This window comes from Panulirus ornatus, chromosome 5 (genome assembly GCF_036320965.1).
Source record: "Panulirus ornatus isolate Po-2019 chromosome 5, ASM3632096v1, whole genome shotgun sequence".
NCBI lineage: Eukaryota > Metazoa > Arthropoda > Malacostraca > Decapoda > Palinuridae > Panulirus > Panulirus ornatus.
Window position 1 is genome coordinate 18,647,339 of NC_092228.1, and position 18,460 is coordinate 18,665,798.

The 18,460-nt window shown below is 38.9% G+C and overlaps 1 protein-coding gene across 4 annotated transcripts in view; it reads right to left on the reverse strand.

Moving 5' to 3' along the window:
- mio (GATOR complex protein mio) overlaps positions 1-18,460 on the reverse strand; it is a 106,067-nt gene that overhangs the window by 41,990 nt on the left and 45,617 nt on the right. For all 4 annotated transcript variants that reach the window (XM_071661756.1, XM_071661754.1, XM_071661753.1 and 1 more), the window contains exons 10-12: positions 16,954-17,099; positions 15,498-15,593; positions 1,828-2,051 (exon numbers count right to left, since the gene is read on the reverse strand). In XM_071661756.1, the coding sequence (XP_071517857.1) occupies positions 1,828-2,051; positions 15,498-15,593; positions 16,954-17,099 (466 nt within the window). The remainder of the gene's footprint in view (positions 1-1,827; positions 2,052-15,497; positions 15,594-16,953; positions 17,100-18,460) is intronic.

Here is an 18,460-nt window from a genome sequence, read left to right on the forward strand (position 1 = left end):
CAAACCATTTCAATACACCCTCTTCTGCTCTCTCAACCACACTCTCTTTATTATCTCACATATCTCTTACCCTTTCATTACTTACTCAATCAAACCACCTCACACCACATATTGTCCTCAAACATCTCATTTCCAACACATCCATCCTCTTCCGCACAACCCTATCTATAGCCCATGGCTCGCAACTATATAACATTGTTGGAACCATTATTCCTTCAAACATACCCATTTTTGCTATTCGAGATAACGTTCTCACCTTGCACACATTCTTCAACACTCCCAGAACCTTCAGCCCCTCCCCCAACCCTGTGACTTACTTCCACTTCCATGGTTCCATCCGCTGCTAAATCCACTCCCAGATATCTAAAACACTTCACTTCCTCCAATTTTTCTCCATTCAAACTTGCCTCCTAACTGACTTGTCCAACTGACTTGTTATATGCTTGTTCTTACAATAAACCTCAACCGTGTACTATCTTTGAAAATATACGGAGGCTGACAATGTTTTTTGTGAACACTGTAAGTTTTATAACAGACCTTCCTCTTCAAATCCACAACTAACATCATCTGCAACTCCTTAGTTACATGAACTTTACAGCATTTTTCTCTTTGAAATATCTGTATCTCTCTACTCTTGCAAATCTGATCTATGAGTTTCAGATCTATTCCTCCATCACAAACAGCCTCAAATGGACCCAGTGGTCTACTGCTGTTTAAATTCCTTTGTGTGCTTTCCATAAATGATCTTCCTTCTATCTCTAACCCTATTTACATGATATTCCTTCTATCTCTAGCCCTATTTACATGATATTCCTTCTATCTATAACCCTATTCACTCTCATACCAATGATCCCAATCTACACAATGACTCATTTTCCCTTCTTCCTCACTCAAGTATTCATTTTAGTTCACAATGCACATATATCTCCTCTTAATTCTGACCTGTGCAACAGCAGAATGGGGAAGCAGTAACCTGACTAAATTGAACAGTGCCAAAATTTACTTTCTAACTTTATCTTTTCTATATCTAACTCCTTTCCTACTAATCAAATCCAAAACATCTTAATTCAACAATGCAGTAACATAAACATGCTGGCCATAACAATATCCTTCCTTCTCTTCTGGATGTCTCAAATAAAAAACATCGCAAAATCTGCTTCCCAAAAGCTGGAAATGCCACATCAATATTTCTTGAGCAGCTAATCCACACCTATATGGGCCTCATTTGCCTCTGAATGTAATACTACATGGATTTCACATATCAACTTCATCTCTTAAAGTCTCAAAAATTTTCATGTATAAGTATATGATACAAATGATTCTGGGAACTTATCAATACATTTGAGGTATACAAATCTGAGTTCTATCTTACCTTTACATGACTACTGAAAATTATTTAGTAAACAGTAAAACAGCAAAAAAAATAGAGTGATCAGGTTTTTTGGTGCATTAAACAATGACTGATGCAACTTTTATGAAAGCAAAAACTCATGAGGCACTTGTATCGTATGAATGCTTTTCCTCACTTTAGCACAATGGGCATAATTTGAGGATACATGTTAATGAACATATAAAAATGATGCATATGTTTCACTCCATGTAACCAGGAATGGATTTAAAGTTTAGTTATATCTTGAAAGACAAATGGATCATGTGATGGTATGTGTGAACATACAGCTGAAAATTCAACTTAAATATTATATCACTGAGATTTAGAAAATCTCTACAGATTAAAGAGTATTGTCTAAAGACTAGCAAAGACTGAATGATCAGCATAAACAATGAAAAGCAATCAAGGAAACATTAGAGTAAATATGTATGGTGTACCTGAAAGGGCCATTGCAGTTGCATTCAAAGCAGGTAACTTTTTACTTGAAGCTCCTCTTTGTAAAATGTGTATTGCTTGCTTTAAGCGCTGGTTAAAAACTGCAATGGCAGCAGCTCGAGTATGATTTCCAGCAGCCTCTAACTGAGACAAAAAGCTAGTAAGCAATCTGTCATTTTCAAACCCCCATGAGCACAGCTCAAGGGCACGACTGCGTTCTTCACACCTGTGGTTAAGAGTGATAATAGCAGTTACTTTTTATGAAGTTACCCATCTTACCACATCAAACAACTGTTTGCTGCATTCAATACTTAAAGTAAGATAACCTTAAAAAGAAATTACAAATACTTTGGTTCTAAGATATCTTCTAAAACTTCATATAAATGGTCATTCTATTTGATGATTAAAGCTACACTGATAGACCTATCGGCCCTTTCTATCCAAAGAAACCACAACAAAGAAGAAGTATGGGGAAAGCAGAGAAGTTCCTATCTTTCATGTTTCCTAATGCTGATGATACATTTCTCATAATGTGCCCTTACTGAATTACTTCCTCAGCAGTTTCTGACATTTTTAGCTGAACACATCACATATTCTACTGAAGTACACATTTCAGTATTCAAATGTTAAGAGGTGAAATATTTCCAGCTGACTGAAAGCAATATTAAATGTGTCATCCTATAAATGTTAACAAACCTTAATGGTTTGTTAACAATACAAACAAGAACTAGATATAAAAATTTTGAAATGAAACACTATTTCTTTAAAATAAAATAAGCAATGAAAACCTCAAACATAAGTCAACAAAAGTTAGAATATGCCTGTTAAAGCATGTAAAATAATAGGTTGGGTGAGGTGACAGGTTGGAACCTTAATTTGTCCTCTTTAGGTTCTCATATAGCCCTATAAGGAAGCTGCAGATAAAAATGGCTTAATCAAAGGGAAATTCACACTATATATGAGGTGGAAGCCATTCATCTTGAACTATTTCTAAGATACTTATCTCAGTAACTAGGTCAAAAATGAAAAGGTTACTACCAAAAAAAAAAAAAAAATTATTAACTCAGGGATGACCTCATAAAAACTTTTCCTCCTGGAAAAAATATAAAACTATTAAGTCACACACACAAACATAATTCTACAAGAAAGCAGCTCTGTTAGGCAATAAAACTAACATTGCTAAAATGAAGTTCTCTCCAGTAAGATGCAGGTACCATTTAAAATGACAAAATAAACACTTCATAGTTCTATTAATCTGACTGACTTTCTTCCTGGACTAAATCAAAACAGGTTTATTCTTAAATGTAAATGTCATATTTTCAGCAAGAAACTCTCAAGTTTCGGTTGATATACACCCATAAAAGATGATCTTCAAACTTCGGTAGTGTAAATTCTGATGCCCAAACTTTACATAAAGTTCACTACCTCTTCTTCCTGATCCCAAGGATATAAGGAAAAAATTTTCACTAGCAATACTTGATGTTAGGCGAAGAAATGGCAAAGGTTCCAGGACCTTCATAAGCTCCTCTTTTTCTCTGAGATGAAGTAGATATAACTTCCTCAAAAAAATGGATCTCAACATTCTACAACCAAAGACTCTCTCACAGAACCTTTAATATGAAACAAGAGCATCACATTCCAGTGTATTAAATCCAGAAACTGTGGCCAAGCAACTGCTGGATTATAAAATTTGCTTTTTTCTGGGTACTGATACTGCCAAGGGAAACTGATACTAGATTGAATAAATTATAACTTAACTTGTGGTGATGGGAATAAAGAATGGCAGACAGTATGAATTATGTTTTTTTTTAATTTCTTATTTTGCTTTGTCGCTGTCTCCCGCGTTTGCGAGGTAGCGCAAGGAAACAGACGAAAAAAATGGCCCAACCCACCCCATACACAAGTATATACATACACGTCCACACACGCAAATATACATACCTCCTTGTATTAACTTTCTAAAATGGGAAACAGAAGAAGGAGTCACGCGGGGAGTGATCATCCTCCTCGAAGGCTCAGAGTGGGGTGCCTAAATGTGTGTGGATGTAACCAAGATGTGAAAAAAGGAGAGATAGGTAGTATGTTTGAGGAAAGGAACCTGGATGTTTTGGCTCTGAGTGAAACGAAGCTCAAGGGTAAAGGGGAAGAGTGGTTTGGAAATGTCTGGGGAGTGAAGTCAGGGGTTAGTGAGAGGACAAGAGCAAGGGAAGGAGTAGCAATACTCCTGAAACAGGAGTTGTGGGAGTATGTGATAGAATGTAAGAAAGTAAATTCTCGATTAATATGGGTAAAATTGAAAGTTGATGGAGAGAGGTGGGTGATTATTGGTGCATATGCACCTGGGCATGAGAAGAAAGATCATGAGAGGCAAGTGTTTTGGGAGCAGCTAAATGAGTGTGTTAGCGGTTTTGATGCACGAGACCGGGTTATAGTGATGGGTGATTTGAATGCAAAGGTGAGTAATGTGGCAGTTGAGGGAATAATTGGTATGCATGGGGTGTTCAGTGTTGTAAATGGAAATGGTGAAGAGCTTGTAGATTTATGTGCTGAAAAAGGACTGATGATTGGGAATACCTGGTTTAAAAAGCGAGATATACATAAGTATACTTATGTAAGTAGGAGAGATGGCCAGAGAGCGTTATTGGATTACGTGTTAATTGACAGGCGTGCGAAAGAGAGACTTTTGGATGTTAATGTGCTGAGAGGTGCAACTGGAGGGATGTCTGATCATTATCTTGTGGAGGCTAAGGTGAAGATTAGTATGGGTTTTCAGAAAAGAGGAGTGAATGTTGGGGTGAAGAAGGTGGTGAGAGTAAGTGAGCTTGGGAAGGAGACCTGTGTGGGGAAGTACCAGGAGAGACTGTGTACAGAATGGAAAAAGGTGAGAACAATGGAAGTAAGGGGAGTGGGGGAGGAATGGGATGTATTTAGGGAATCAGTGATGGATTGCGCAAAAGATGCTTGTGGCATGAGAAGAGTGGGAGGTGGGCTGTTTAGAAAGGGTAGTGAGTGGTGGGATGAAGAAGTAAGAGTATTAGTGAAAGAGAAGAGAGAGGCATTTGGACGATTTTTGCAGGGAAAAAATGCAATTGAGTGGGAGAAGTATAAAAGAAAGAGACAGGAGGTCAAGAGAAAGGTGCAAGAGGTGAAAAAAAGGGCAAATGAGAGTTGGGGTGAGAGACTATCAGTAAATTTTAGGGAGAATAAAAAGATGTTCTGGAAGGAGGTAAATAGGGTGCGTAAGACAAGGGAGCAAATGGGAACTTCAGTGAAGGGCGTAAATGGGGAGGTGATAACAAGTAGCGGTGATGTGAGAAGGAGATGGAATGAGTATTTTGAAGGTTTGTTGAATGTGTCTGATGACAGAGTGGCAGATATAGGGTGTTTGGGTCGAGGTGGTGTGCAAAGTGAGAGGGTTAGGGAAAATGATTTGGTAAACAGAGAAGAGGTAGTAAAAGCTTTGCGGAAGATGAAAGCCGGCAAGGCAGCAGGTTTGGATGGTATTGCAGTGGAATTTATTAAGAAAGGGGGTGACTGTATTGTTGACTGGTTGGTAAGGTTATTTAATGTATGTATGACTCATGGTGAGGTGCCTGAGGATTGGCGGAATGCGTGCGTAGTGCCATTGTACAAAGGCAAAGGGGATAAGAGTGAGTGCTCAAATTACAGAGGTATAAGTTTGTTGAGTATTCCTGGTAAACTATATGGGAGGGTATTGATTGAGAGGGTGAAGGCATGTACAGAGCATCAGATTGGGGAAGAGCAGTGCGGTTTCAGAAGTGGTAGAGGATGTGTGGATCAGGTGTTTGCTTTGAAGAATGTATGTGAGAAATACTTAGAAAAGCAAATGGATTTGTATGTAGCATTTATGGATCTGGAGAAGGCATATGATAGAGTTGATAGAGATGCTCTGTGGAAGGTATTAAGAATATATGGTGTGGGAGGCAAGTTGTTAGAAGCAGTGAAAAGTTTTTATCGAGGATGTAAGGCATGTGTACGTGTAGGAAGAGAGGAAAGTGATTGGTTCTCAGTGAATGTAGGTTTGCGGCAGGGGTGTGTGATGTCTCCATGGTTGTTTAATTTGTTTATGGATGGGGTTGTAAGGGAGGTAAATGCAAGAGTCCTGGAAAGAGGGGCAAGTATGAAGTCTGTTGGGGATGAGAGAGCTTGGGAAGTGAGTCAGTTGTTGTTCGCTGATGATACAGCGCTGGTGGCTGATTCATGTGAGAAACTGCAGAAGCTGGTGACTGAGTTTGGTAAAGTGTGTGGAAGAAGAAAGTTGAGAGTAAATGTGAATAAGAGCAAGGTTATTAGGTACAGTAGGGGTGAGGGTCAAGTCAATTGGGAGGTGAGTTTGAATGGAGAAAAACTGGAGGAAGTGAAGTGTTTTAGATATCTGGGAGTGGATCTGTCAGCGGATGGAACCATGGAAGCGGAAGTGGATCATAGGGTGGGGGAGGGGGCGAAAATTTTGGGAGCCTTGAAAAATGTGTGGAAGTCGAGAACATTATCTCGGAAAGCAAAAATGGGTATGTTTGAGGGAATAGTGGTTCCAACAATGTTGTATGGTTGCGAGGCGTGGGCTATGGATAGAGATGTGCGCAGGAGGATGGATGTGCTGGAAATGAGATGTTTGAGGACAATGTGTGGTGTGAGGTGGTTTGATCGAGTAAGTAACGTAAGGGTAAGAGAGATGTGTGGAAATAAAAAGAACGTGGTTGAGAGAGCAGAAGAGGGTGTTTTGAAATGGTTTGGGCACATGGAGAGAATGAGTGAGGAGAGATTGACCAAGAGGATATATGTGTCGGAGGTGGAGGGAACGAGGAGAAGAGGGAGACCAAATTGGAGGTGGAAAGATGGAGTGAAAAAGATTTTGTGTGATCGGGGCCTGAACATGCAGGAGGGTGAAAGGAGGGCAAGAAATAGAGTGAATTGGAGTCATGTGGTATACAGGGGTTGACGTGCTGTCAGTGGATTGAAGCAAGGCATGTGAAGCGTCTGGGGTAAACCATGGAAAGCTGTGTAGGTATGTATATTTGCGTGTGTGGACGTGTGTATGTACATGTGTATGGGGGGGGGGGGTTGGGCCATTTCTTTCGTCTGTTTCCTTGCGCTACCTCGCAAACGCGGGAGACAGCGACAAAGTATAAAAAAAAAAAAAAAAAAAAAAAAAAATACATCTCAATGTACACATATATATAAACACACACAGACATATACATATATACACACGTACATAATTCATACTGTCTGCCTTTATTTATTCCCATCGCCACCTCGCCACATATGGAATAACATCCCCCTCCCCCCTCATGTGTGTGAGGTAGCGCTAGGAAAAGACAACAAAGGCCCCATTCATTCACACTCAGTCTCTAGCTGTCATGTAATAATGCCCGAAACCACAGCTCCCCCTCCACATCCAGGCCCCACAGAACTTTCCATGGTTTACCACAGACGCTTCACATGCCCTGATTCAATCCATTGACAGCACGTCGACCCCGGTATACCACATCGATCCAATTCACTCTATTCCTTGCCCACCTTTCACCCTCTTGCATGTTCAGGCCCCGATCACTCAAAATCTTTTTCACTCCATCTTTCCACCTCCAATTTGGTCTCCCACTTTTCCTCGTTCCCTCCACCTCCGACACATATATACTCTTGGTCAATCTTTCCTCACTCATTCTCTCCATGTGCCCAAACCATTTCAAAACACCCTCTTCTGCTCTCTCAACCACGCTCTTTTTATTTCCACACATCTCTCTTACCCTTACATTACTTACTTGATCAAACCACCTCACACCACATATTGTCCTCAAACATCTCATTTCCAGCACATCCACCCTCCTGCGCACAACTCTATCCATAGCCCACGCCTCGCAACCATACAACATTGTTGGAACCACTATTCCTTCAAACATACCCATTTTTGCTTTCCGAGATAATGTTCTCGACTTCCACACATTCTTCAAGGCTCCCAGGATTTTCGCCCCCTCCTCCACCCTATGATTCACTTCCACTTCCATGGTTTCATCCGCTGCCAGATCCACTCCCAGATATCTAAAACACTTTACTTCCTCCAGTTTTTCTCCATTCAAACTTACCTCCCAACTGACTTGACCCTCAACCCTACTGTACCTAATTATGTATATGTGTATATATGTATATGTCTGTGTGTGTATATATATGTGTACATTGAGATGTATAGGTATGTATATTTGCGTGTGTGGACGTGTATGTATATACATGTGTATGGGGGTGCGTTGGGCCATTTCTTTCGTCTGTTTCCTTGCGCTACCTCGCAAACGCGGGAGACGGCGACAAAGCTAAATAAATCAAATAAATAACTTGTGGGGTACTAATTTCCAAATAAAAAGTTGATATAAGTTACCAAAAATAACAGCAAACATTTCCTGCATTGTACTTACCAATGAATCTTGACTGTTTTGAATTTCACAATGTATAATGTAGACAAATGTAGTAACTAGAAATTTCATATAAATTGAAGTGCTGAAGGTGGAATATGGCTCACTTGAGGTTGAGGCTAAGTACACATGATGATCATTTTGGTGCAATGAAGTTGGTGCCTCAGGAAAGGCATGAGGCAGGTGTTCCATTTCATCCATCATAAGAGCTAGTCTGAATGTCCTTAGAGGATCACTCAAACAGCTCAGGTTTGAAAGCACTGGGCAAAGGGCTTGGTGAATGGGCTGGAATTGCTGTGCCTGGGTATGTGTGACACTCTTACAATCTCAAAAAGTTTTTGCAGCATTATTTGCTTCACATAAGTAGATATGCTTAGCAATTCAAGATGGAGCACACATTGAATTGTGGTGACATAAAGATGGATGAGCAGCACCCAAACAATACAGTAGTGAATTCTCCAAACATAAAACAAATCGTTTTTACATAGCATCACAAACCTTACAAGTGCCAGATCATGAGAGCTACTCGAGTTTGAAATGCCAGACTGAAGACATTACTGAGTATTGTTTTTATCCTTGTCCTTAAAAAGACTAAAAAAATCTCTAAAAATATCAATTCATCTAAAACAGATACTTCAAATCTGCTTGAAGAAGAGAAGAGAGTTCCAAACTGACTGTTACTTGCTTTGAATGAAAGGGCAAATAGGATGAACATTATGCAAAAGATAATCTATTATGAGTATCCTATGCTTTCTTCTAAGCACTGCTTGAAAAGATGCAAATATGAAGATACCCAAACCCTAAGTTTTGATGCTAGATTCCTCCATGATGACTATAACTCTCAAACAAAATCTGAGGAATCCTACAAGGAAACTGGCATGTCAGCAGTAACCTCAGTAATCCTTGAAAACCAGTCTGTCTATGAATCATCTTCTCAATGCTTTTTATGAAAACAAAAAGATAATCAGAGTCCAAAAATCCCAATCTACAGTCATGGTAGTGACTCCCTGGTGCCTTTGGAATGAAAACTGAAGAAACGTATGGTAATCACAGGGCAATGACATTCAAGGCACAGTGATACCCAAAAGGATTCACTCCTATTGACAGAAGACACCTGAAAGCAGTTGTTCCCAGTTTCACTGTGAACTACATATCCTTAATATCAGTGAAGTACTTATCCAAATGTTGCACACTGCATGCAAGAAAACTGCTAGAATAAACTACTTCTGTCTATCTATATCTCTGATGCCTGTTCCAGTAGGAACTCTCTCAAGGGGCTGGCCAGGGCAACAGACTCTCCATAACTAGAGAACTCCAGTGCTGCTTCTTAACCTTTAGCACCTCACCCTTAACAGGCTACTGGCAGAGGGGGAACTCTAGTGCAGTGTTTGCAGAGGCTTCTACTTAATGTTCCTACTGACTACTTTTATCTAACGCTCCTGCCTAAATGTTCCTACCAACTACTTCTATCTGTTGATCCTACCATTCTGAAAAAAGCAGGGTTATCCCGAAGTGATCACCACAGGAAAATCTAGAGTTAGGAAGAATGAGCTGTGTGAGTTGAGTGTTGTCAAGAGTCACATAAGACAAGGAGAGATTGTATGTTTATGGACAGAATACCAGTAGTCCAATCATAAGTGAGGTAGAAAAAAAAGACATCTACCTGGGTCACAGGAGTGCAACTTGACAACCACTGAAGTCCTGGCTCACTAAGCAGCTGTCACTAACCCTCCTGATGCCCAGGAAGTTAGTGCTGGTAATATACCTCCTTGGTTGTCAGCTGCCTACCAACTACTACCTAATAAACTACTTCATCAATTCCTACAAACTGATCCATGCAAGCAGACACTTTCCACTAAGGTCATCTTAAAATCTTAAATCCTAATTTCTTATTTGTTTTAATTGAAAGATCTAGAATTATATTTCTTACCATAAAAAGAAGTCATAAAATTGGTCACTGGATGGTTCTATCAGGTTTCTGTTAGCTATATCTACACCAGTCCTTTAGATGCTGGGAGTGGAGAGAAATAATACCCTCATATCTCCTGCATATCACAAAATGCAACTAAGACAGGTGTGAGCAAGGGGTTGGAAATCCTCTTGTTCTGTATATCAATTTCCAGAAAAAGGAACAGAGGAAGGAACCAAAATAGGATTATTACTCTCAGGCTCACTTGTCTGTTCCTCTTTAAGGCAGGAAACAGCAAACAGGTGTGAAAGAAAATGCTGAATCAGAGTATGATATCTTAATTTCTAAGAGACTGTCAAATAAATTTTCCAAATCATGCCAGACCTCAGGTGAAAAGGCCCATCTGTCAAATTTCCAAAAATCTAAGTTTTTGGTGGTGACCCCAGACTTGTGCTGAACTACTTTGAAGTGATTCCCTTTAATTAAAACAAGTGGCTATGGAATGCTCAGAACAAAATTATTGGCTTTGAAAACTGAAAACCTTTTCCTTTCTGAGGTAGTGTCCCTCAAGGATGACATTATTCTTCTGGGATATCAGAGTCGGGACCTTCTAACCCTGATATCTGTTAGGGAGGCACTAGCCTTCACTAACCAATTTAATGACATTACAGTGGCACAGTCATTTCTGATCCATACTTAGCATATCTGGAACCATCACCAAGTTAACATCATCAACCTACTCACTTCCAGCCTACTGGTGTTCACATTTTGTAGAACACAAAGGCAGTTAAAGTTTGCACAGAAAAAAAGTTTTACACACAAACACACAGCAAAGGGAGTAAGGATGCCATGACAAAGTATGAAAATCATGAAAAAATGTTTGCAGCACACTGTCTCAGATAATAAGGTTTTTCAATTTTCAAAACTACATTTGTCTCTTCTGAGGTCTACTCTGCAAGCATTAAGGCATACCCATATGAGAAAGAAGGGTTTAGGAAAAAAAAAAATTCAGATAAGACTAAACCAAGCACAGTGGAATCTAAGTAATCTGAGGAAGGAATCCCAAGCCCTATACAGAATAAATCCACAATGTCTAAACAAAGGCAATGTCTCATGAAGGTGGATAATGGAGTCAATAGCCCCTTTCTTTGATTTCCTCCAACAAAGGGTCTCTAAGAAGGATTATGTAGAGGCCTCCTCACATCTTTAGTGCAAAGCTTAGCTTGAGCCAACAGAATAAGTTTTTTTAATCCAAGAAGACATATTCATTGCTTAGAGAGATTTAAAGGTTTTAGGGTACACAGACGAGAAGTCCCTGTGACAACTTGTGGTGAAGTACCAAAGGTCCCTAAGAGAACTAACTGGGCATAAGACACAGTGATCTCTTAATAAAGTCTTCCAAGATGGATAACAACAGGGAAATCTCTATTCTAAGCATTTCGTTCTTAGCCAAAACTATTTGGTTTGGTTTATCTTAACCATAAGAAACCGTCTTCAAAGACAAGAAGATTCTTGTGTCTGGATATAATGTGAACTTCAATACCTCTCCTCCTAGATTCCAAGACAACAAGAATAGAGTGTTCTTTAAAAGATAATGAGGAGCTAATATTTCTGAAAAAAAATAAGAGTATAAAAGATCTAAGATGTTTGTAAGCCCCTACTTGGGTTATGGTGGAGAAGCAAGCAGTCTCCACAGTAGGATAGACCTGCAAAGTTTCTCCCAAATATGAGCTGATAATTAATACCTAAATCCTGAGAAAGAGGTTCTTGAAAGGCACACTTATAAGACACAGTTGCACTACTACCCCTGCTCTTGCCATGATAAAGGCTAGAGAAGAATGTCTTGAGACATACAATTCTTCTAGGAAAATCTGAGAGGTCTTCCAGATTGAATGGTATTGTCATTGATTAGAAGGGCAAATGTCATGTAAAACTTTATCTGGCAAATATTCTCTAAACTTCTGCCTGCACAAGTATTTGAGAAAATCCATTCACACTGTTTTTAGAATCTAGGACTTTCTGGCTGAGATTCTGCAAAGGATGAGCTGGTATAGGAGACTCTACGGCATAAGACATCTGGAGATATCACTGAAAACAGGGTCTTGAATGGACAAGTCACTTCAAATAAACAAAATATCAACCATTCTTGGCATCATATACAACACAAATATTTACTCCACACTACAATAACATCAACACAAAAGCAACACATAAAAAAAAAGCCCTAAGAACACTAACTGGCATGAGATTTGGTCATCCTCTAAACACAATTCATCCACTCCACTTTAAACTATGCTTAACCTACCCTGCCTTCCATTCTCTCAGAAGCAAGTATAACAGTGCTGCAAGCCACACAAAATAGCACACTGAACTATCAATGGATGCCAAACAGCCAAAAACACTTAATACCTTCGCAATGAAACAAAAGATCCTCCTAATACTGTCCCATCTCAACATGATCAGCACTCACTTCTCTGCAACAGCACCAGACCCCACCCATTGAAACCATTCCATAACAACCCATCTATCATCAAATACAAAGAAAAAGCTTACCCTGCCTCACATTTCAGTAACCTCTGCTCACACCCCACCCCCAACATATTTAGCAATGACAAAACATATAAATCCAACTCATCTTAAACTTCAGCCCCACATCAAAAACCAAACTTCCTAAACAAACATAAATCACACTTCTCTGTCTATGCTTTGAATATCATCCATCCATACATTAGTACAAACACATACCAAAGACCCTTCATGCCCATGGTGCAACTGATATAGCTAAGACACTGAAGACTTTTTGTTCAATTGCCTCATACTCTCCCAACATGAACACACTACATTATTACAGTTAATGACCTCGGTCTTGCCCATTAAATGGGCCCAGCTTCCTGAGTGCTGTAGGGGCCCAATAAGAATAGAAGGAATTCTTAGGGCATTATTAGACTACATCCAAAGCCTTGTTGAATCACAGAAGAATATCTATCTAAGTAATTCTGAAAGATGGTAAGTGGCTTAAGCCTTGAACTATTAGCTGCCTGGGACCATGCCAACATGTCAAGGGAAACCATTGTTAACTGAATTTCTCAAAGACCTTCAAAACTGTTCAAAGCAAATCCAAGACCATACACATTCAACAGGTATATGGCTCCTGCCAGAAGGGAGTCTGACAAAGCCACTGAAGTCTGGATATGTTTCACTGGCTTGGAGATCCAGAGAATTATGAGGTGGTCAGTTTATGTGGTCTGAAAGCCAGGAAGACACTGACATCATTGCCGGGGGTGACTGCTGACTGGAAGAATACCCAGAGCAAGCTTTAGCCACTACTACCAAATGGTAGTTTGTGAAAGGATAAAGGCATTAACCTCACTATAAAGTAGGAAGATATGGAGATTCCCTCAGAGCTCATATTTTCAAACATATTTTCTCCTCTGGTAATCCAGAATAAGATATATGAAATCTCCATCTTTGGGTAATTTTGCTCTATGAAAAACCAAATGAACAAACAGAAGGAAAATTTCACAGGCTACTATTTCCTTTAACTTCAACCACCTAAAGGTATTCTGTTTCTTCATTCCAAAGAGGAAACCTTATCATCTTCTAGAAGAGAAATATATGTTCACTTGATTTATATGTTCAAAATCTACTGATACGGTTTAAATTCTTTCTTTCAGGACACAAATTAACCACCAAAGGAGGCAGAGAAAAGAGAACAAGAAGAAAAGCTCTAAAGGATTTGATATTGGTCTCTAAACCCTAGGCCTTAAAAAGTTAAACTATCTATAATAGTACCTCAAACAAGGCAAAACTGCAGTATTACATATAAGAGTCATCTGGTTATCATCATAAATCTTTATTCTTTAATTCATGTGTGCCTTTTCTACCTTAGGAAGGTAGCCTCGAGAACAGGACCTTTAATGGAAAATTCTCACTTTACTCCTTTTGGTCCGATATTTAGAAAGTGATGATAAAGCATGGCAGGATTCCCAGCTCCCAACTCCTACCACACTTGGTTACTTCTACAACTGGCAGGAGATACAGTAGTATTCCTTCTCAAACACAGATAATTATTTCCCTGTAAGTTTCTACATCCATATATTTGTTCTTCTGGAAGCCAATGAAAAGATACAAAATACATAACTTTAATAAGCCCAATATTCAGTAAAACAAGATAATACATTCTACAAAACAAACTTACTGAGCCTTACAGTAAGCTCAACATATATCTAAATGCAAAATAGGAATGGATACACATCTCAGAAACTTCTCACACATTAGAAGTATGTCAATCTAATCCTGAGCCAACAAACATTAAAGGAAGAGGGTTACTTCATCTATGTGAAGCACCTGAAACTGAAGGTTATATTCACTGTAAAAAGGCAAGAGCAACAGAACTTGGCTAAAATATTCTCCATATAGCTCTCCTATCATAACAAAAGCATGACCAAACCATAATTGCAATTTACTTCAATGACTAAAGAAAGCTTGTGACATCTACAAAGCTTGAAGAATCAAGAAGTTTGAGCAGACTAAGAAACCTATAAAGCTTGTAATTTCTAAGAAGCATGAGATACTTGTAAGATGCAGAAACCATAAAAGACACTAAGGGCACTAATAATTTCCTTCTACAAAAACTTAAAAGCTATCATAGTTCTAACAGTCTAGATACACATAAAAAAAAAAAATGCTGTGAACCATTTTTTTTGCATAAAACAGCAACAGTCTGCTTCTTCAGAACAGACAAGCAAAATGATGAGCCTAATAGCCTTTTCCCTTTAGCTAGGCGGGCTAGTGCTAGGGATGTAGTGACACATATCAAAGTTGGTGTGAGGCTTAAGTGGTGGTTTCAGGTAATTTTGACTCATGATTGGTAAGATTCAATGAATTATTGCAGAAGGGAATATGATTACTCTGTTACGGAGCTTGACCTTTTCCCTTCACAAGGAAGTGCAACCTGCTTATCATTAAGATAAATCACTGCAGTTCACTGTCAAGTACAGGAAAAAATGATCACGTTGACAAGAAATATTTCTTCCATCACAATGCTTCCAAGACTGATGGAAGTTAAATTCATCTCCTTAGGCGTAACAAAATTGCTCTTGCAAGTGCATAATTTCACATCACTTTCCCTGCAATGTTTCTAATATTTACGTATTATAAATGATCAATCTATAAACACTCTTCAGGACAGTGTAAATACAGAGATCAGTTCCATATATTATGCAAATTGATATTCTACACTGTCAATTAATGTATCAAAATCTTCATAATCTCCATGTGCATTCTTTTGAATATCAAAAGGGAAACTTGATACACTGTTAATTACTGGTAGCCTTACCTGAACACTTTGGCAAAGAATGATTTTTGTCCCTCAGGTCCTATCCATGGTCTGCTGATGATGTCTGATGCTAAGTTGTCTGCAGTCATTAAACTCCTACAAATTACATATATGCCTGTTAGATATTTTAGATATAATTCAATACAGTTCTGTAATATCAATAATCTAAAATCTAGGTATATTACTTTCTAGGTATATTACTTAACAAATTGAGATAGCCTTTATGAGGGCATTAAGTTCCCATGTCAATGAGAGAGAGAGAGAGAGAGAGAGAGAGAGAGAGAGAGAGAGAGAGAGAGAGAGAGAGAGAGGGGGGGGGGGGTGGGGGAAATTAGTGGTTCCATATGAAAATGGGTCTGTGGCAGAGGTGAGTGATGTCACTGAGGCTGTCTTATCTGTTTATGGATGGGGTAAAGAAAGAGGTGAACACAAGAGTCTAAGAGAAAGGAGCTGGTATGCAATTTCTTAAGGATAAGGAAGGAATGATGAGTCAGTTGTTGCTTGCTGATGACCCAGTGCTGGTAGAAGATTCGAATGAAAAAACTGCAGAATCCAGGGTCTGAGTTCGGGAGAGCTTGTGAGAGGAGAAAGTTGAGAATAAATGTGAATAAAAGTAAGGTTAAGCAGTGAAAAGAGACAGATCATTTGGAATGTTAGTTTGAATGGAGAGAGCTTGAGGTAAGTGGTGTCTCAAAATATAACATAATACACAATGTAAACATTTCAAGTCATACAGCCATTGTAACACACATGTTGGAATGGCTCCCACAGGGGTACAGCCAGCTGCGAGCAAACAGTCATCAGAGTGATTGCTCATTGCTGCTGTGAACTATCCTAATCTTTGGAACTGATCGCATCTTATTTACGTTGTCTGATATACATTAGTTCATTTATTTCTTCATGGACAATGTAAACAATTCTGTATATGATTTGCTGGCACAGTCACTTGCTAGCAAATGTTTACTTTAGTGTATGATAACTTTTGTCCACTACTGTTGGCAAAATTTTTGAAACAATTTTGATTTTTTTGTGTATGTACATTATCTAATATATTTTTTCATGTGCATCATACATGTGAAACACCAGGTAGTGGGGCATCAATAAGTGGGGACTAGATGTACTGTATTCAAAAAAGGACTTTGTATTGATATAGCAAAGTTATAAGATAATCAATAGGGAAGATTAACAAAATGGGAATACCTAAATGCTAGTGTGCTGACTTAATATGGGTAAGAAATAATGGATGTGGGTAAACTGATAAAATGAGGATATTAGAATTTACGATATAAATGGTTAAAGATTCAAAGATAAAATATAGCATAAAGGTCGGAGTGACAAAGGCATGCAATGACAAGCTTTTGTGTGTTGTTGTGAGAGCTGTAGGAGTCCTTTTTGATACTGTGTCACAGCCAATTACATACCAAGTGATTCTGGCCAAGAAAGACTAAGGACCTACCAGACACCTTGGTATCTATATGGCATTCCTCCAGGTAGCTTGAAGTTAGAAGCTATGACTAAACCTCTGGCTGCATCCAGCCAATTCCATAAGTTTTGGAGCGATAAATTGTCTGTAACTTCTCCATTGGCAGCTAGGTTATCCACCTGAAAAATGGAATAAAGTGAGGAATCTAGAAAGACAATGCAAAGCAGAAAATGTAATGAAGGAAGCATTTTAACAAACGACACGCAGCATAATAATGACAAAGTAGACCACACGGATTTTCTTTAAAATAAATATATTAGGAATGGAACACAATTGGTAAAACATGATCTAACATATTTTCAGTGTTTACTTTCAACTATCTATATGAAACGATATTTCTTACTATGAAGCTACGTGACCTATGTAGAATGTACCTAACATACATGTCACATAAACTACATCTCCTAAGAATTTTCTTTTCTTCCTGTTGAGGTAGCACCAGCAACAGATGAAGAACAGGCCTCATTAGCTCACATCTATTCTCAAGCTGTCTTGCATAATGCACTGAAACAACAGTCCCCTATCCACAACCAGGAACTGCAGGCCTTTTTGACATTTCCCAATGTCTGCTTCACATCGCCTGGTTCAGTCCATTGACAGCTCATCATGCCCTGTTTACCACTTCACTCCAGTTCACTCTATCCAGTGCATACCTTTCACTGTCCTGCACGTTCAGGCCCTGAAGACTTTTAAATCTTATTCACTCCATCCTTCCATCTCCAAATTGGTCTCTCCCTATTCCTTGTACCCTTCACTTCGAACATTTATATCCTTTTTACCAAACTTTTCTCTCTCATTATCTCCATACATCCAAACCATTTCAGCACACATAGGTGTTACTGGCCTCCACCTGCTGTACATTAACAGTAAGTGAAAAGTCACCTTTGGTTTAGCCAGTTCACTGGGAGTGCAGTCTCACTCAATATGAGTCTATATTTCCCTGCTACTGGAAGTGGCACAGCTTTAAGCAGCAAGAGCCTATAGAAAGGTCCTAGGTAACATCAGGATTCTTTCATGGAAATTAGCCCTGGGCAGTTACAAATAAAAATATATAATTTCAGAAGACCCTCTTCACATCTTTCAACAGCACTTATTACCATACCTCTCTTGTACCTTACCATTACTTAATCAACTCTCCTCACATCACAAACTGTCCTCAAAGATTTCATTTCCATCACATTCATCCTCTTCTGTACATTCTATTTCATTTCCATTACATTCATCCTCTTCCATGCATTCTCATCTGAACCGCATTGCTCCCAAAACCTTTGCCCCAGCACCTATCCTATGACTCACCTCTGCTTCCATGGTGCCATTTGCTGCCATGTCCACTTCCACATTTCTAAAACACTTCACTTCTTCCCAGTTTTTTCCATTCAAACTTACACCCCAATTAACTTGTCTCATTGTACTGCTTAACCTAATAACCTTGCTTTTATTCACATTTACTTTCAATTTTCTCTTTTCACACATTCCCAAA